At 40.6% G+C, this 20,525-nt stretch overlaps 1 protein-coding gene across 1 annotated transcript; it reads right to left on the reverse strand.

The window, feature by feature from the left end:
- Positions 1–1,601: 1,601 nt before the first annotated feature.
- eno4 (enolase 4) lies at positions 1,602–12,122 on the reverse strand. Its single transcript, XM_028423570.1, has 13 exons — positions 11,907–12,122; positions 10,214–10,342; positions 8,169–8,338; positions 6,298–6,440; positions 5,249–5,418; positions 5,037–5,165; positions 4,791–4,859; positions 4,128–4,286; positions 3,926–4,051; positions 3,415–3,589; positions 3,259–3,320; positions 2,272–2,389; positions 1,602–1,799 (listed from the first exon to the last, which is right to left on the reverse strand). Exons 1-13 carry the CDS (start codon positions 12,072–12,074, stop codon positions 1,705–1,707), a joined length of 1,713 nt encoding a protein of 570 aa, XP_028279371.1. The 5' UTR covers positions 12,075–12,122; the 3' UTR covers positions 1,602–1,704.
- Between the last annotated feature and the right edge of the window lie 8,403 nt (positions 12,123–20,525).

Here is a 20,525-nt window from a genome sequence, read left to right on the forward strand (position 1 = left end):
ACAACACTAACTAGACGCTCATGATACCATCTAGTGTTACAAATAGAGATTACATGAGGGTATTGGCTGTGGCTAGTTGTTCAGCATGCACAGTTTAGGGTACTATTTCTCACATTACATTATCTTTTAAATTAGTATTAAATAAGTTTTACCACATATATGCATTGTCTTGTTGTTTTGGGGTCAGTTCCCCACTTTTCCTTCTTCAGACACTAAACCTCATTCATACTTCATTCCTTTCGCAGCCTTATATATTTTAACTGGACTGCTGCATTGTGAGCAGGCGCTGTGGTCTGTGAATATGGGACAATCACTTGACAGGCCCATTGATGTGGCTGTATGTGTCTGCCACACAAAGGACTGTGAAGCTTCTCCACTTCCCAACTGTACACAAGCAGCCCCCCCCCCCCCTCTCCTCCTGGGAGCTGTAGGCCGGGCGGATGCTCCTCTGGGCCTCTCCTGTCCTGTTGTTCCCCACTGACAGAATCACTTCCTCCACAAACTGAGGAGCCATGAGAGGGGTCAGTGAAGGCTTTGCACAGTTATGAAGGGGCCTTTTCCTCACACGGCCCAACAGACAGGAGGCAGGCTTTGTTGGACAACACTGTCGCTGTGTGTCTGCGTCCTCCCACAGCCTTTTCTTACCCCGCGCTGTTAAAGAGTGTCGCTGCCGAATCAACGTCATGTAACAGCTTTAAGATGTAGACTGTTTTTGAGTTTTGAATGAGCTGGTATAATAATCACCATTAGAGAGTCAGGATCATCAAAAGGCATCTGCAGAATAAACAAGCCGAGAAACAGACATCCTCCAAAATCTACCAGAAAAACATATTTCTATCCTTGTGGGTCACACCTGCCATCAGGTCACAGATTAACCCTCCCTTGTGTTTAATCTGAACTCTTCTACACGGCTTGTACAGGTTTGTTGACCCATCTGTGGCTGTGGACAGACGTTGAATACTAGATGCTGTGTGACAGTCCAGAACCGTACAGGTACGATTCCTAAGCTGCATCTCAACTCTGTTGTCAACCGGCAGCTCTGACTTACCTGGTGCCAGCTCCACCTTAGATTGCCACCATCTATCAGTCTGGACCTCCATCCATGATCTCTAATAATCTGACAGGAACATTTATTAGGAATAAACATTCATATAACACAATATATTTAGGTGTAACTCCTCATGCCTCCTTTTCTTTACGTTCAGCTGTTGCTCTCTGCCTTCACTGGGATGACTTGCTCTTATATCTTTCATAATTCTCTGTTTATCTCATCTTTATGTGCCTTTACGAGCTTTGGCCAGGTGTCATGCTGCAAACTGAGCTAAACATGGTTCCCTGTTTAGTAAGAGACTCTATCCTCAGCAGTTCTTAGCTTCAGGATGATTCATACTATTCATGCTACTTGCTAGGTCAGGTTTTGTGCACAGTACATTTGCGTCCTTCCAGCAGCAATGGCAGAAAGGTGTTCATAACAATAATATCTATAGTAACACATTAAAAAAACAAACAATACAACCACCTTAATCTTTCACTTTATTTCTGTGTTGAGCTGTCCTCTCTCTCTCTCTCTCTCTCTTCTTTGACACTGCATAACAAATCATGTAACAGTTGCTGTTCCAAGGCAGCAAATTAGCTCACGCTCTCTGCAGTTATAGATTGTGACAGTCAGCACGGGCACATTTGTCAGAAAGAGTTTGTGTTCCTTCAGTCCAGAGGAGACACCGGAGTCCTCTGTGAAGCAGTGGACGGCCTCTGTGGGTTTTCGGGGAACAGTGGAGGGGGATGCTTCTCCTTAGAGACTGCGGAACAGACAAATAATGAAAACAAGAAAACACACCTTTCATAACTTGACTGAGAATCATTCCATTCTCTCTGCATGCAGCGGCCACACTAACCACAGATAAACTGAACATCCTGGCGGACGGCAGCTGAGCTCACACACACATACTCATCTCATTAACCCTCTGTTGTCCCTGTCTGCTTTTTTTTTGGGAAGTGATGGGTGGGAAAGTATTCGTCCTTGTGTGTAATTAGGTGGCCAATTAACAGATCCAAGGTAGGGGGTTTTCATTCTTCCTCTTGCACTCACACAAATACACATTTGTATGATTCCTCACACACAGTTTCCTTTCACATCCAGCACTGAGAGAAAGAGACGTGTGTTCTTGTGCCCAGACATTACAATCTCACTCTCTCTCTTTCTCTCTCCCTCTCTCTCTCCGGCTTTGTCTGGTCTCCCTTTTCAGTCAGGGGAGGAGTATAAAAACCTACCCAGTATTCCTTGTTGGGCCAGTTCTTCCTCTATAGAAATCAGACGGTTGTATTTAGTCATCCTCTCAGCGCCGCTCAGACCTCCCAGTTTGATGTAGTCCAGGCCCAGACCCACGGCCTGAGGAAGGAGAGCAGTGACACACTGTGAGCTGAAGAGTCAGCTGTTGTATTTAGTCACTCTGTGAAGCTGGAGGTAGTTAGGAGGAATACATCGTATCCAATCACAGCTGAGAAGGAAGAGTTGAGGATGAAGGGGTCAGGCGTGGTGATGATATAACAGAAACACTGTTCTGATGACCTGTACACCACCTTTTAGCCCATTGACAGCTAGGGTAGGCTCCAGCCCCCCATGACCCTGCAGGACAAAGCACGGATGGATGGATTCAGGGGTGAACTGATAAGAATTGGTAATAAGCAAGGGTAAATTATTATAGAGCTCATCGTGTAACTGGACTTGATGACAAGTCTTTATGACATTTTTTAGTCATGAGTGATATATTCTGTGATGTTTGGGTGGACTTTGATTGTCTACTTTCTGTTTTATTTTGAAACTGGCCCGTCTTCTTTTTCCCTTTGTTTAGTTTCCCACCATATTTGTGGCTCACCTGTGTAAATCAGCCAATCACTGGCTGTGTTTATATGGAGCCATGCTTCCTGCTGCATTGTCACATTGCCTTTGCACCCTTATGGATCATCCTGCCATAGCTTTGTCCTCATTAACTGTGTGTGACCCCTGTGTTGTTCAAATAAAGCCCTTGATTGTGGATTTTATTTATGATATCTGCTACTGAGTCACTTTCTGGCTCCTGGTCATCACACAATAAGTGAACACAAGTGAAACTTTATGTGCTCTTAGTTCAAATTCTTTGTGTTGATTGTGGCCTCCTGGTTAAAATGGTCAGTGGAGATGGAACTACTACTACTGCTTTGGAATGAGATTTCTCCTTTGAAACAGATGCTGTGTTTGTGTTGCTGTGTAATACTTACTATGTCTGACAAAGAGTCATCACTGCACGGCTCACTGCATGTTATTCTCATCAACACTGAGCCTGCAGGTCAACAAAATGCACACACACACTCACAGTCAGCGCTGATGGCAGCCATAGAAACATTCAGCATCTCCTTATCTGCTACACCTGCTACCTTGCTGCTCTGACGTGACGTGGATCAAGTCACTGACTGTTGTCTCGTTGACGTGCTTTAAAACGTGACCTCTGACTCCTTGGAGGGGCGGAGCCTGAGGCTTGTAGGTGATGTCAGAGAGCAGTGAACACGAGTCTCCGATCACGTTCTTCAGTTTCTCCCACTGTTCACGGTCCTGAAAGAATACGATACACAACATTTCCAAAGTCCCGTACAGAGCCTGGCTGAACTGTTAACTGATTGGTCAAGTGCAGCACTCTGTGGTTATTTCTGAAAAACATGCCGTTGCTATGTGTAACAGAACATTGCTAAGTATACTGCTCTGTCTGGCTTCTAAGCCACAGATGAATTCCCGCAAATATTATTTACAGTTTGTGCAACAACAACTATCTGTTGTTCAGAAATAACTCCAGAACGCCATGATTGGCCAATCACAGCCAAGTATTCAACATTGCTTTGATATAAATAAACATGTGTGCATGTATAAGCTCGGAAAGACTTTTGAACTTGCCTCTCTCCGAAATGGATCAATAAGTGCTACCACGGCTGGGTATCTGCTGATGAGGGATTGGTACATTTCCACTAACTCGTCTGGAGACTTAAGAATTCCTGTTGCGACTTCATACTTCCCTTTAGACTGCGAGAGAGAAGAGAGACTCTTTAGCTCTAACACTTTGACACAACTTCTTTTTGACTACCTTTTGGCAACTTACATAGTCCATTAGTTCAGGCCCGGCACAATTCAGTGCTAAATGGATCTCTGTTCCCAGTGTCAGCTCAAGGTTAGCGCAGGCTTCAGCAATCAGATCCAAAGGCTGCTCAGGTCGCTCGTAGCTCACAGACAACACACCGCTATCAGGCACATGCATGGCCTTGGAGCAGACACACAATTCAACATCTCAGCAACATCTATGTATTATCTACCTGCGATAAATTCATTAACATCTGTCTTTACTTCTCTGCTCTTTGGACGTGTCTGCTGCAAAGCAGCTTACCTGAAGTCACTGACAATACACAGTACTTTATACATTCATAATAGGTTTAAATGAGTCATTACAAGGTTGTCAGAGGCTGAGTGTGTCGCACTCACATTCTGTTCATGTTGTGAATGTAAGTTCCAAAGGTCACTGATAAATGCAGCATAAAGGATTTAATAACCATTTCCTCATACCTCCAGGCTTGTATAAGTACATTATTTTCGATTTATTAGCTAAAAAAATCAAATAGAACCATTCTTTTGTATAATAATAGACATCTTTTAGCAAATCTCAGTAACAGTAACAGCTTAGCATCTTCTACTTTTTGTATTATCTCTCATAAAGCCTGTATGAACTCAGTTCCTTTTCTTACAATGAATACATAGCAGTGTCCCTCACCCCGCCTTTTGTAGAGGAGTTCATTATTCTCATCATCTCTTTCTGTAACTCAAGGCTCATTGTGATAATCTGTTGAAGAAATTCACAGTTCAGTGCAGTTTATAAACCCTACAGTGAAAAATGAAAGCTATATAAGAACCAAGGTGCTCTACTAATAATATGCAGCATAAAGGACACAAGTCTGCACCAACTGCTAACTCTGAGGACAGTTTAACCACTGCACAGAAGCTGTGGAGTGCTGAGTACCTGTCTGATGCCTTGTCCCACTTTGGGTACCAGAATGATCTCCTCCAGCAAATGCAGCTTTCCAGGAGACGTCTTCCCACAGCTCAGCAATGTTACCAAGGAGACAGGGATGTGAAACTGTGCTGGAGCCTAAACATAAGCGTTTATAAGAAGACATTATTATTATATAGTCCTGGTGGAATGTTTGTGTGCAGGTTCATGTGAGGTACAACCTCTGGGTTCTTCAGAGCAGCTATGTGTTTGTAGAGAGGGATCCTCTGCATTCGTGCTGCCGCTTTGGCCACGGCCAGCGACACTGAGCCGATGGCGGAACCCCCGCGTAGAACCGCCTCTGGTGGCTCTGCAGGAGGAAGCGGTTTCTCTGCAGGGCTGCTCTTTTTACCTGTAACGTGACAAATTACAAGATCATGCAAGGAATGTATGACGCTTTGGCTTATTGGTGAGCCATCTTTAGAGCCTCAGGCTTTTAACCCTTCGTGGGGTTAAGACATGCCGACGGAGGAGCATTCAGTTCTGAAGTTTGTTGTGCTACTGGTTGATATAGACAGTATTTGGTTTCCCTACATGTACAGAGAAGCTTCGGTGACTTTGAAGCAGCTACTCTGTGTGTGACTGTCTCTCCAGCTAGGGGATCTGATTCCTGACTCTGCAGCTGTTGCTTAAACTGCATTTATATTTCCACTTGCTTGTTGTGTACATCACAGCTCAATGATGGAATTTCATGGCAAATTCAATAAGCAGAAGACTTTCTGTGTGAAGGATGTAACTGTAACTGCTGTGTGAGATTCCTCAAGTGCACACATACCAGTGCTGTTTCAGGTGTCTCTGCAGTCCTTTCAGAAGGCACTTTAAACAGCTGAGATACCAAATCAGAAAGCCATTCTTTTCACTTACTCTGAATGCTGCCTGATAATGAGAACAGGGACGTCCAATAAAGAGCAGAAAGCTGCCTAATAACATCGGACCAAAAGTAAATGCTCTTTGTGACGGTCCTCGTCATGCATATGTATGTGAATTATATCCACTCTCAGTGTTTTCCACACTGATGATTCATTTGTTGGCAGATTTGTCATATATTCACTCTCCGCTAACACTAACACTTTCAAGTCCAGTGTGAAGGCTGTGCACCTCATAAATAATTAAATAATAATAAAAAAGACTTCTAAAGTCTAATTAATTCTAATTTCCCAACCTCACAGCAGGGACCAGCAGACATCTCCACAGTGGTGCTTCTATCAATACTGTTGTAGGAGTACCCTACCTTTGTCTCCGTTCTTCTTGTTTTTATTTTGAGAAGGTGCTGGAGATGGAACCATGACATCAGTCTCACTGGATACACAACTCTCCAGCTTCTGCCTGCTCTGGTTGTCTTTCTCCTCCAGGGAACGGGCCAAAAAGAAGTTGCTGAACAATTACAGAACACAGCGGTTAGTGTCAGGAAAACAGCAAGCAAATAACTCGCTATTGATCTCCATGATATTTAAGGTATGCTCTGAGGTCACCCTCACAGGAAAAGAGTATCATGCAGTACTAGTGATACAGTGCAAACTGGCTATGAATCAGATACATTTAGAATGTCATCAGTCTGTGCAGTTCAGTATGTGTGCCTATCCCATCTGTTGAGCATGGCGGTGGTAGTATCATGTTTAGAAGAAAAATGTTTAAGACCTTGAAACTGAAATGAAGCAAATTGCTGATGGGTTCACATACTGTTGCCACTCATATAATATAATATCGAAATATATTGAATATTGAAATGACAATGTGAAATATTCCGGTGTCATTGGTTTGACTGTTCTCTTGTTCTACTCTCAGGGTTTGTGTGGAAGTCAGCGGATGTTTTGGGTCATATTTATGCACAAATTCTACAGAGTTGACAAACTTTTGAGCAGCACTATATATGAGCCAGCTGAGCTTTATAGACATGTGTTGCATGATGGTTTCCAAGGACATGATCACCTTGAACAGACAAAATGAGGATGTCCTTGTTTTTTTTTTTACAATGCAGCTTAAGCTGGGCATATACTGTCCTTTTTATTCTTTTTCAATTCCAACTGTGCAACTGAATGGTTGGTGACATGCATCCAAAGCTCGCGATTAATGCACAGACTGGTTTTCAAACTACGACCTGTGTGCTCACGCTATGTGCATATACAGAATTCCCCATATTGTTGGATCTGTTAGACTTTGTCAACACAGTCTGAACGCTCTGAGGCAGGTGGATGTCTGTTTTGCATCTCAGATAATGCTAACCCAGGGCTAAAGAATAGTTTACTGCCAGTGGTTCTCTTATTCACAGTGTAGATCGAAGAGGCCACAACCTGGCCACCATATTTGTATGTGTCATTTTTGGCCTCACCGTGGCACCGTACTGTACACCTGCTGAGAGTACTGTAAACATTGTGTGTTGACACCATATCTAAATTAGCTTGGGCATATTTTTCTTCTTTATATTATGTAACAAATTAACTTTTCTGATTGGCACGTATAGCTCAGATGAGCTGATATCGGTCTCAATGGGACCTTATAGGAAACGTGTTTATCTGATTAGTTCATTTAAGTCGCATCCATACCTTTTAGCTGTCAGTCGCGTCCCTCTCGTACTGACTGCTGCTGTTTGTAGTTCTCAGTTGAAGTCCATTAAAGTGCCACATAAGTATGTCATTGTCCACCCAACCCCCCCTAAGCCAGACTGATGCTTAGTAACTCATTAAGCTTTTCTATTGTGTCATTCAAAAAGGCATAATGCAGAAGCAACCAGGAGCTCTGTGCATCATGATGATATGATAAGCTATGACAAATGGCGGACCAGAGCACAGCATTAACCCCTGTATAACCCCATTCTTGAGAGGTCACCACGCAGTCAACTCCACGAGACCCAATTATATCTAATGCCACTATGCTTATTTATTTATGTGTGCTTGTTTGTTAACCTTCTTTTTATAATGTATGGGTTTAACTTCAGATTAAAGTGAACCATCAGCTACATCTAGGATTAATTTAACTACAGCATTTAAATGTGTATCAACCTTTAGTAGCATATTAAGCTTCTGTAAACTGAAACAACATAGGGGGGCACATATATTATAGTAAAGCTGCACAACAGTCTCAAGTTTCTGGGGACAACAGTACCTGAGTATATTATCAACCTCTGATTGGTCACAAGGGCTCTGGTCCTTCAGCATGTTGTTTAGAGGCTCATTGATCCACTGGACAGCAGTCATCACATGATCAGCCCTCTCTTGAGCCTTAGCGTTCTCCTTCAGAGGCAAGTGGCAGGAGACAGCAGCTGAGGACATGCTCTGAACGCCAACACAGGGAGGGGACCAAGGGTTACAATAAGCTCTTCTCTGTTTGTAACTGCAAACCATAAGGCTACATTTTACCTATGGGAGGATACTTGTACTGTGACATATTGTGAATACTGTGATAAGCAGACTCACTTAAGCTGCATCTGCTTTTCTGACAGTCACTTTCTCCTGACCTACAGCCGGCAGCGTGGCTGCAGGGGTGTGTGAGTTAATATCTGCTATCTCCGCCTCATTTCTCCTCATCCACAACATCCCTCCAACAGCTCCCTCCTTCGCACTGCTTTTTCCTGTCACCGAGCATTACTGTTAGAGCTGAAGACTGACAAAGGGCAGTTCATACACCGCCAAGATTACAACTGATAACATTCGTACATCACAACATGTCATGGAGTGTGACACAGTAAAGTGTGTCTAAGTGCCGCTATACAGCCAGCGAGTAAACCTTTTTACATAAAGCTACTTAGCAATATGTTATTAATAAGCTGCTATATTTAAAGCACCACATCGCAGAGATAATCCTTCCAATCTAGTACTATATATATATGTTATGGAGAATCATTTCCAGGCTGTCAATACTAATGACTGCTGCTATATGGATAGTATGACCAACACATTCCTGTGTGCACAACCTTCTTTGAAACCATAATAATATTCATCCAAGTTAAATCTCATTTTTCAATTCATTTTAGGAAAGCAATTTTTGTCTGATTTTGAAAGATGACATGTTTTGAATACTGATGAGTATGACCGCATTCAAAAACACACAAATACCACCTGGCACCTGGCAATATCAGAACAGGCAATTTGACCACAAATGAAGCAAAAAACAAAAACTAAAGTTACTTAGGGCTGAGAAGCATGTACAAGCAGAACACACATGTGTGCCTGCTGTGATTTACATAGCTTTTACATAGTTTCTATGGTGAGCGTCACTCAGCCATGCTAACTCCTGAGGCCTAAACAACATTGTTTTTTTATGACCAGTGACTGTTTTTCTCATTTTCAGTAAGTTTCTTCTGGGAAACTGGTCAAAAGGCCTCCATGCTTTGCAGGAAGTGACCTATTTATTCTTTATATTGTGTTTACATGTGCACTGCTATCCTGCTTATGATCAGGATTTAACAGTACCTTCTCTAAACCTCAGTCACAATTGTATATACACCACCGTTCAAAAGTTTGGGATCACCAGGCCAGTTTAGCATAACAGTTCAGCTGTGCTAACATAATTTCACAGGAGTTTTCTAATCATCAATGAGCCTTTTTAACCTGATTAGCTAACAGTGTGCCATTAGAACACATGGTTGCTGAAGAAGGGCCTCTGTACACCTTTGTATATACTCCATTAAAAATCAGCCTTTTCTAACTAGAACAGTCATTTACCACATTAACAATAGACTGTATGTGTGATTACTTTGTTATCTTCACTGAAAAAAAACATTTAAAAATAATGTAAACAGCATTGATGCATGCCTAGGTGTGCGCCCCGTGCGACCTCCCTGTGACCTTGGTCCACAGTGTCACACCCTGTCTTTCTGGCTTTGCTGATACTGTAAAAAGGCAAAGATCAAGGGTCACGGTCTGTTTACTGATTGCAACCTTTTTTTCTCGCCTCCTGCCTCCAGCTGCCTTTTCACATCGGAGCCTGCTGCCCGTCCTGAGAGGCCTCTCGCTGTCACCTCAGACCATCAGCCCATAATGAATCGGCTGTGCTTTGTTAAACCTTTATACACGGCTAACATTTATGCCGAGTGCAAACACTTGGACTGCTACATGAACCGCTATCTACAGCTAATGTGTTGAAATAATACTGACATACATACAGCGTCTGAGGGCAAAGGGGGGCAGGGTTTGACCATTGTGCTTTACCTTCTCCTTATTGCAGACCACACAGAAGACCTCTGCCTCAACAGAGAGCTGTCCTCTTGCATCAAACACCTCCCTCCCCTTCAGCCTGCTGATCCTTGGTGGTGCAGAGAGGTTTGTAAAGTAATCAGCCTGTTAATGGTAAAAAAAATGATGTCAATGTGATTCTTTTCTTTGGGATTCAGAACTCTTTTTCACAGTTACATTCAAGGACAAAGTACAGAAAGTATTTTTTTTTAAACTCATCATGCACCAAGGATGTTAACGCACACATGCAGTATTTACTCGTTTTTTTTCTAACCCTATCATCATTTTTTTAATGTTCAACCCAAAATAATACAAGTTAAATTACATTTTTTAATTTATTTTAGGAAAGCAATTTTTGTCTGATTTCTAAAGATGACATGTTCTGAATACTGATGAGTGACCGCATTCACAAAGACACACAAATACCACCTGGCTCTTTTAAGCCATCGTGACAATATCAGAACAGTGAAGCAAAAAAACATGAAAGTTACTTAGTGCTTAGAAGCATGTACAAGAAAGCACCCATCCATGCCAACTAAATGTCACAATGTCAAATTAAATTGTATAAACACTGAATTATAAGATATCAGAATGATAATAAATGAGTGTGTATTCATTGATTTGCATAATGTAGCATTGCTGAGTGGATCATTTCATCCAAACTTACAGGTGTAATGTGGCCACTGACTATTTATTAGCTGCACTTTTTAAGAATATAGCGTTAAATCAACTGGGTGAAGCTAGCTTCTGTAGCAGAGCTTGTACGTTGTTTTTCAGGATGGATCTATTTGCTGAATTGGAAGGTCGTTTACGAGGCTCTTTAGCAGCTAACCTACAGCTTACCCTAAATTTAGCCATTTTACAGCTAGCAGCCTAAACTTAGTTAGCTTAGCTTAGCTTAGTTAATGCTGTCATCAGCAAAATACTATTCGGGTGGATTGTTAGCTAGTGTGCCATATTCACTAAAAAGCAAGAGATGCTGGTTGCAGTTCACCTAATGGCCACATGTGTCGCTGTTTACAAGGGTTAAGGCTTTCATTGTCCAAAACTTTCATTTCCGGGTACTGACGGTATTAAACTGGAGTTTCACTGGGTGGACTCATAGCTAAGTAGTAGTAGTAGTAGTAGTAGTAGTAGTACATACATCATAACTTTATATTTTGGCAATTTCTCTATATTCTCTATAATCTCTTTAGGCGAGCAGTCTGCATTAATGTAAGCAAAGAATGGGCTCCATCTTCTTTTAATGCATTTCCAAAGACTTTAAGAATATATTAAATTGTTGTTTGAAGTAATTTAATAATAAAAAGTACAAATGTATTAGTCAAGTTGTTATGGTGTGTATTTACTATAAACTGCAGGGGGAAATAACATAAAGTTTACAGGATACAATTCAGGCTTAGCGAGCAGACGTTTAGCTAACTTTATAAACACAGTTATCTGAAAGGAGCTCTGACATAAACTGACAATGTTTAAAAGCAGAGGGAAAAAACACATTTCCCACACAGCACCTGAACCCGGAAGTTGGGACAGAATTAATAGGCTACACCTGTGCTGTTAAAACACATTAGAAAGTTGACACTACATTCTGTTGTGTTTTGTGAGGCCGCTACAGACACACACACTGGACTGTCTGCTGCCTATGAAGTCCAGGAAAACAAGCTCATACCAGGTAACCCTGAAGGTCTCCGGGCTGGCGCAGGAAGAGCTCACTCAGAGCTCTCTCCACGTCCTCGAGGACTTTGTTGGCTCGATAGAACTCAGCAGCAGCGGTCTTAAGTTCGTACAAGTCCTGCTCCTCTTTGGAAAGACGGCTCAGAAACCCTTGGTACGACATGTTCAGGTGTCCGCGCGGTTCCTGTGGTTTTTTAGTGTTGTCTGTTGCCATGGGGACGGCGTGTTCAAGTGACAGCGGGAGCCCAGGAAATCAGAAAGACATCGCGCGCAGCTCCACTCTCTCTCTTTTTTGTTTGTCCGCTTTATTTATTTGTTTATTGGACATTAAACTACTACTGCTGCAAAATAATGAAGGATTTCTAAACAGGTGAGTTTAACGTTTATAAAGCTTAGAAGCACAAAAAAGAAAAACTAAATGTAGCTGAAAATTGACTGATTGACTGACAGATTGAACTCAGACGATAAAGATATAAGATATAATAACAATCAAACCCACCAAAACAATTACTTTGGATATGAGCAACAATATGTGCAGGTGTTGTTATTAGGACATCTTGTGTGAACGAGCAGTGCTGCTTATTGGCTGATAATGGAAGAATTATAATGACTCAACTACAGCTCTCCAAAAAGCAGCAAAGCAACATGTCACGTGGAAGAAAAGATATCAGGAGTTCCCTTAAAAAGTCAAAAATATCCATAGTGTGTATGAGATATCGAGGTCTTTATGGGTTAAATGTTTGACTCATATCTTTGAGTCGATCAGTAAAAAATGAGAAAAATGTGTGGGTGACTTAAACCCTAAAATAACCAATATGTTCCTAAAAATGTTCACAGGTAGCATCTTATTTTAGTGTGATGGAAGTGGCAAGAAGATAAAGAAGCTGTTATTATTCAATAGTCTGTTTATAATAAAACATTAATAGCCCACCTACTACCTTCATTACTATCACTGATTTTAATCTGTGTTTATTAAAAGAAATATCCCCATAAGTAGGCCTGTTGGCAAACAGACCCCACTGAGTGTCCACGAACGAAGTCCTCACGCAACCCACGCACACTCACCGTGTTCTCAGCATTGGAAGGCATTAACCCCGAATCCTTTCATTTGCGCCCGGTGTCAAGTTATTACCTGGAATGACAAACATTCATCAGTCTAACAGTGATGAACACAGAGGGCCCCAAGAAGCCCTGTTAGAAATGTTCACCCTTTAAATCCCACCGTGCGAGGCGGAGATGGAGCGGGACGTGTGCGTAATGCCATAGAAATCCTTTAATGTATGCATTAGCGCACATTATTATTATTATTTTGGAATAATAATAGTTATTATTATTATTATGGTTTTATTTTAGTAATGCCTCCATCTTCAGGGCGTTTCTGTGACGCACAGCTCGGTGCGTCACAGCTCGGGTTTGGACCCTTGACCTGTTGGTGACTGTATAATCACCCGAGTGTGGCCTTTCCACACCCACAGTGAACTCTTGACTTTCAAATCCTGTTGGAGATATAATGGACGACACTCTTTCACACAACACAAACACTTCATGCTACATTTTAACTATTTAAACACCAGCGGCAACAGGATTTCTGATTATGTATTTATTCATTAAAATAAATCTCACTGTAATTGTGTGTGGTTTCAAAACATTTTTAAAAACAGGGATGCCGTCTCTTTATGTTGCTTCCTTCCCTCCAGTCAGTGCTGTCTGATATTTATTTATTTATCCAAAGTGTGTGTGTGTGTGTGTGTCGTGAGGCTGCAGGAGGACAGAGGTGAGTTTTCCGGCAGCACGGAGAGGCAGCAGCGCGGATCAGTTCCCCATAAATAAGGATCAATGAGTCAAGAGCTCCTTCATGAAGGCAGAATGTGGGTTTTAGGCTGCGGCTGAACTGTGCGGGTGTAAACACATAAACACACCTGTCTCTCCCTGCTGCAGTCACACGTTCAGATTTTATCCTCCAAATATTTATAATCTGCTCTATGATGAGTTTAAAATCCCATTTCAAAAAATCAATGTATTTGCTTTTTATGACTGATAAAAATATCTAAGAATCTTCTAATATGTTCTAAAAATTAAAAAAATAAATTAATAAAAAAATAAATGCTGAGTCGTAAAATTCCTTAATTTTCCGATTTTTATGTTACATTTCTGACGTTTCAAGCGCACGTGCTTTTGCTCACATTGTCCCTAATTTAATATATTAAACCGTTTCCGTTACACAAAGCCTGTTATTCAGACACAAGCGATTTCAAATGTACAATCAAACCCCAAATAATATAATATAATATAATATAATATAATATAATATAATATAATATAATATAATATAATATAATATAATATAATATAATATAATATAATATAATATAATATAATATAATATAATATTCAAATATACAAAAATATACACACAAAAAAAAAACAGGGCTTCATAACGAGATTGTTTCGGTTCCTCTTCGTAATTTAATTTAAGCCTGTATAAAATCCTCCGGAGGCCCACCGAGGGGGTCATGGAGGGTCGCGCCGGTCCGGGCCGCGGTTTTCCCTCAGGCGCATTGATGTGTCTGCCACATGGCTCTGTGTGGATCCCAGTCTGCGCCCTTGGCGCAACAAATGGTATCTGTCAAACGGAGGCTTATGGAGAGGACGTCTTCATATTAATGTGACACTGTGCTTAATCTTGCACATTATTACTTCGCCTACAAATACAATACAAATAACTCAGCTGTAGGCAAACATCTGCAGACAGTGTTTTCTGTTGAATATCTCAGCATTTATTGATTTAGGTCATATTTAAAGAGAAAAAATCTGGTTCTGTTTGATCCATGAGTATTTCTATGGACAGTCAGACGCATTCATTTAACTATATGGTTAAATACAGTTTAAGTCTTGCAGTTACATCCATGTTACCATTTACTGTATGAGGCCAGGTCACACTGGAGGTTACTGCCGCCACCACCTGGAAGCACAAGAGAAGAGCTGTTCCTTTGCCATTTCAGTCTTCAGCATAGGTTCCCACAGAAAATACAGCAGTGTATAAAAGGCCTTACCTACCAGCCAGGCCTGGAGCCACAGAGAGTAAAACCCACTCAGGCCTGCTGCCGAAAAGGGGACACATTTTAAGAAATCCTAAAAAGGTGCCGCTTTCAGTCCATGAAGCCAAGCCCCTTGCCTCCTCCTGGACACTCTCCTCTCAAATCTCAGGCTATAATAGGGCCATCATTCCTTTCTCTTTGTTTTTTTTTTCTTCTTCTTTTTTCTCTCCAGAGCATGCTAGGCTACAACAGCAGGGTGCCTACAGGCTTTTAAAAAACATGCAGCAGCTGCCAAGAAAATGATTCATGTGTGATGACCAGTTTGGTCTAAGTGACACAAATGGCATATGAAATTGGTCTGCATGAAAAGTGTCTTGAACTAATTTATCACAGGAAGAAGAACCGAATGTCTTTTAAAGTGCGGGTTCCCATTGTGGGGGGTCCACCGGTAGTTCTTGAGGGGTTTCCGGGGATCCTCATGGGGCTTTGTTGCATCCCCCTGGCAAAAAAAGCAACCGTTTAATTTCACGGTTCACAAGAGGAAAGAGAGAAAGGAAGTGATGCTAAACTCATCTTAATGTTTGTAGATTCAAAACAAACAAAACAAAATACCTACATAGTCACATGTAGCAGAGAAACAGCTGTATTCAAAGACTACACACGAGTGTTTAAAGGACCACTGTGTAGAATTTTGTGACATCTAGTGGTGAGTTTTGGAGGAGACTGTACAGTGACCATTACTTTAAAAATGATGTTATTATTAAGACGACTGCTTCATGTGTCCGTAATAGAGTGACGTCATGTTGGTGCTTCAGACCAGCCTGGTATCATTGCTTTAATGGTATGTCTTCGCTAATTTTGCACAGAAGGGCACACTCTCCCTCTCTAAAATGTATACAATGTTTAATTTTTATGACATGATTTTTAAGGCAAACTTAACCCTTAGCTCCATTTTTTAATGCCTAACCAGTGTTTTGTAATCACAAACCCAAACAGTGAGTTAAACAGAAAAAAAGTCCTCACATGAAGTGACAACAAAACGGTTATGATGAGTGACATGTTGGGTGATGTCAGCCGATACATCACTAGTGTTTTATTTTGGCCAGAAATGGCATGAAATAATACAGAAGTAGCTTAAAATGCAAGTTACTAAAGGTAAAGGAGAGTCACACAACATGCAGATAGCTTAAAATGTGTCGTTGTTGCATGCACAGGGTCAGCAGGATGCAGTTCTCCCCCTAACATCTTCACAGATGGTTGGTTTTGGCTTAGCTTGGTTACCATTAGGCATTAAAACTACTTGGTTAGATTAAGATTAAGAAACCTTTATTAGTCCCACAATGGGGAAATTGCATTTAGGATCATAGTCTTGGTTTAAAGAGACCAGTTGCAACATTCAAGTGGCAAAATTGTTCCATCTGCTGAACTGTTCTCGTCATTTTCGAGGCTAGATTACCTCCAAATCACCAGCTTTGCTGAAAACATTTGGCCCTTCTCAGATTTCTGTTTAGAAAAGGTTCTACTTCAGGTTTAAAAACAGGCTTTCTCAGAGGCAGTGTGTGGTTGATCTGATGTGGAGCCATGGCAGGCGCCCTGGAATCCTTATTGCCATTTGATTGACTGATTCTAACACAACCATTCACAGCTACATTATCAGCCTATACTCTGACAAAAACATATATCTATATCCCATGTTCCTGATGCATCCAAACTCCTGCACAGGGGGCACGGCCACCTCCTCCTCTGCTCATCATCTGTTGCTGTTTGTCCTTTCACACAGGCCATTCAGGGCTTCACAGACAACCCGTCCACACTGCAGCGATTGTAATGGTGTCTGTTTATGTCAACACGCACAGCTCATTCAAACGAATTTGTGTTTTAATTGTCGGAGGGTTGACGTTAAACAGCTTGCACAGGTCTCCACAGGTCACACGAATAAAAGTAGCCTCCCGCCTAATTAGCACATCTTTTTTTTTTATTCTTCTTCAGTGGTAAAAGCAGGGGGCGCATCCAGCTCCTCCGCATGGTCGCCACCTCTAATTGCGTCTAATTAAAATCCCCTAGTCATGTTTTCAAACTTGACCAGGTGTGGTTTGAATGGGAGCATTGGTGGGCTTTAAAAGTCTGGTCTCAGACCAGTATCTGGGGAAGAATTGCCTGATGGTGAGAGCTGAAACTTCAGAGGTGTGTGTGTGTGTGTGTGTGTGTGTGTGTGTGTGTGTGTGTGTGTGTGGCCTAGTTTGTTCTAGAATTGCACTGCTGACTGATGAACCTCTAAATTAGCAGCTTTTTATCGATCAAGTTATTTTTTTTTTTTTACTGTGTCAAATATGTGTCAGCTTTGTGACAGCACATCTTTTTAAGAGTTTTTAAACACATTTGAAGACTGAAAGGAAAATTCGCTGAGATACTTGTCCTCTAACACGTATTTTCCTTTTGGTATTCAAATTTTTAAGAAGCATTTTTTTTGAGTGGGTGAATTGTTAAAAAATCCACACTGTCAAGATTAAAATAGTCTTTACCCTGCAGCAAGAGTCTGTAGTTATTAAACCTCTAAAAATAATTACCCCGCAGCTCTTTATTAATCAATCCATTGTGAAATTACATGGATACATATTTTTTTTTTAAAGATCACACCATAAACAGCAGTTATATGTGCCTGCAGGCAAACAATAAAGTATTTAATGCACATACATGACATATTCTATCATACGTGTGCCTGGGCTGCAACTATGTCGCCTAAATTGTTGATGCTGTTTTGTGATGAAATGGAGTCAGGGGCCTGAAACAATAAGCAGCTTCTCTTTCTCTTTGTTATGACATTTGAAAAAAAACGGCCGCTCACAGATGTCCAGGTAGCTCAGCAGAGTCATGCACAAACCTTTGTTTGAGCCAAAGAAGTGGCCGACCCGCTGGTGAACCCTATCCCAGCATGCTTAGGGAGGAAGACTTAATCAAGTCCGTCAGAACTTGTTAAGTCCCAGAGGAAGTTTGCAAGAAATACAAATGATCTTTCAGACAAGCCACCTGCAAGTGCGGTGAGGAGGAGGGCACCTTCACTGACACAATACCAGGTTTTACTTCAGAGTTTTGAACAAACTGAGATGTAAACACATGTGTATGAGAGGAAGTGTTCATGCAGTCTGTTACGACCTGATGACGGAATATTCTTACAGGCTGTAACTTTTATGACATTACCTCTAGTCAAATTAAGAAAAAGAAAGAAAAGGGGCGTCAGATTAAAACATTATGTTACATAGTTTTATTGCAATTGATTTTAATAAAAGATTATAGATAAGAACACCGCAAAAATAGAATGCATGTGTTGTAGTTTGATTTGCTAAACCTTCAAACCATATCATCTTGAATTCATTGTTATGTGTTATGTTATTTATTTATTGTTGTTTATTGTTTTAATTCTCTAATTTACACATTTCTTACTATCCATTAACTGAATATATACTGCACTCATGTTCACACACATACTTTTTTAAAAAAACATATGTTTTTATTACAGAAGCAACTATTAAGACATTAAACAACCTAAAAACCTCAGAGCACGTAACTCTGGATCAGCCATGCTAATCCATACACTGACAGACAGAGCACCATTCCTCGGTGCTCACTTGAACTTCCAGGCAGCTCTTTCCGCCTGCCAGTGTCTCTTTGTCTAATAAACCCTAATCTAATACTTCCGAGGTGGAAGCCTGCAGGCCTGCAGCCTGACTCCACTTTATGCACTAGTACTGCCCTCTAGTGACCGACACAGAGTACTGCATCGTTATCTCCACCGTCCAGTAACACAAGGCGTCCACACAGTTAGGAAGAAGGTTTGGACGGTCTTCATAAAATAAAATGAAGGAAATTTTAACTTGACACAGAATGTAAGATACACTTACACTTAGTCATTATGGTCCCAGGAAACAGACGTCTTGTCTGTGCATAAGCCTTTTGATTGGGATTGTATTGTTGTTCATAGTTTTTATTTTTAGTCCTATTTTATGATTTCTTATTGTGTTTTAGCAGAAATAATGTTGTTACTCTTTGCTGGACTTCTTTTGTGCATGATGTTCTTGCTCATTCCTGCTTTTTAAAGCACATTGAGTCGGAATAAAATAAATTAAAAAAATAAATAAAAAGCGTTTGAAATGTGCGAAATAAATGTGACTTGACTTGACTGTGTAAATAAGCCAGAACGGGGAGGGCTGTATTTACAAAATACCTATAATAATAATAATAATAATAACTTTATTTATATAGCACTTTCTTCAAATTGCTCCTTGATCAGCTACACATCTAAACATTAAAGAAATCTTTCATTATCAGGACTGTGCAATGAATGCAAAAATCACAGGCAATGCTGCTTCTCTGTTCTCAATGTGAGAGATGGACAACATACTTTTTTCTCCATTTACAGTGCAAGGTTTATAGAATATTAATTTTTTGTCACAAATGGTTCACTGAAAAAAAGCCAAATTTATTGTGTAGATGATACAAAATGTCATGTGTGAGATGCCTGAAGGTACTGAAAAATATGTAAATATGCATTTATTTCAAAATCTGTTGTTTCACATTTATTTTTCTATATAAATCTGTTTATTCAAGTGCAATTTGGTTTTGGTAAGGAAATGTATATACTGCACCAAATCTGCATTGTTGGGGACAAAAATGAATAAAATGAGAATGATTAGATGGCAGCAGGTGAATGAATTCTTTACTTTTCCACTAACTTGTGGAATCACTATTGTTGCCTGAGAAGGTCTGACTGTAGAGAAATGATTAGTTGTGGACACCCACTGAAACCAGCTCAGTAAATCTATTGGTGGCTGGTGGTTATTTGGTATTTTAGTTCAGGGTAACACTTGGTTTATGTTTAATACCTTAAAATATGTGAGTCATTTAAAAAACAGAAATAAAAATGAGCTGCTTCAAATAACTAATACCTTGCCTTGAGGTAGCCTCTACATATTTAAAAGGGATGGAAATGAAATTTCAAAAAATCCTAATGAAAGCCGATTTATTTCAATAAATGTAACAATTACACTTGCTGGTTTAATAAGCCGCAATTTAAAATACCCTTAAATTCACTTTTTTTTGGCCATGACCCAACTTAACTAGTTTTGTAATTCTTTAAGTTTTTCCTTTTCTTTCCTTCTTTTTTGTGAGAGCAAAACTTTTCCCATGACTGTAAAGACTCCGCTGTCCCTGGTGGAGCAAAAACACTTGGCATGTGTTTCTATATACATCTGGGAGGGTCTGTGAGTAAGTGACCACTAGATGGAGTAAGATGCTGCTCGTGCTGATAAAAACCACATGATCACACACCCTCAATGCAAATGCATTGAAGCTGTAAGTTTACACTATTTTAAACATTTAAATATACTTTCACATATGGTCCACTCATCACCTGCAGCGACATGTCTGCCTCGAGTCCATGAAATTCTCCTAATAAAAAGGGCCACATGACATGCACAGAGAAGAGTGTGCTGTTATATTAAAACAAAAGAGATATTCAGACTTAAACTAGTCCAAACTGAATTATGACCCAGTGTCTTACAAAGATCGGGCAGTTTCTG

This window comes from Parambassis ranga, chromosome 15 (assembly GCF_900634625.1).
Source record: "Parambassis ranga chromosome 15, fParRan2.1, whole genome shotgun sequence".
In the NCBI taxonomy this organism is placed as follows: domain Eukaryota; kingdom Metazoa; phylum Chordata; class Actinopteri; family Ambassidae; genus Parambassis; species Parambassis ranga.

What these genes read in the sequence shown, in the direction of transcription:
- eno4 (XM_028423570.1), bottom strand. Translation starts at nt 12,074, where the DNA reads ATGTCGTACCAAGGGTTTCTGAGCCGTCTTTCCAAAGAGGAGCAGGAC. An exon ending in ACTCCTCTACAAAAGGCGGG is followed by an intron (nt 4,287 to 4,790) that starts GTGAGGGACACT and finishes GTCTGCTCCAAG; the next exon opens with GCCATGCATGTGCCTGATAG. An exon ending in ATGACTCTTTGTCAGACATA is followed by an intron (nt 2,390 to 3,258) that starts GTAAGTATTACA and finishes CTCCTTCCTCAG; the next exon opens with GCCGTGGGTCTGGGCCTGGA.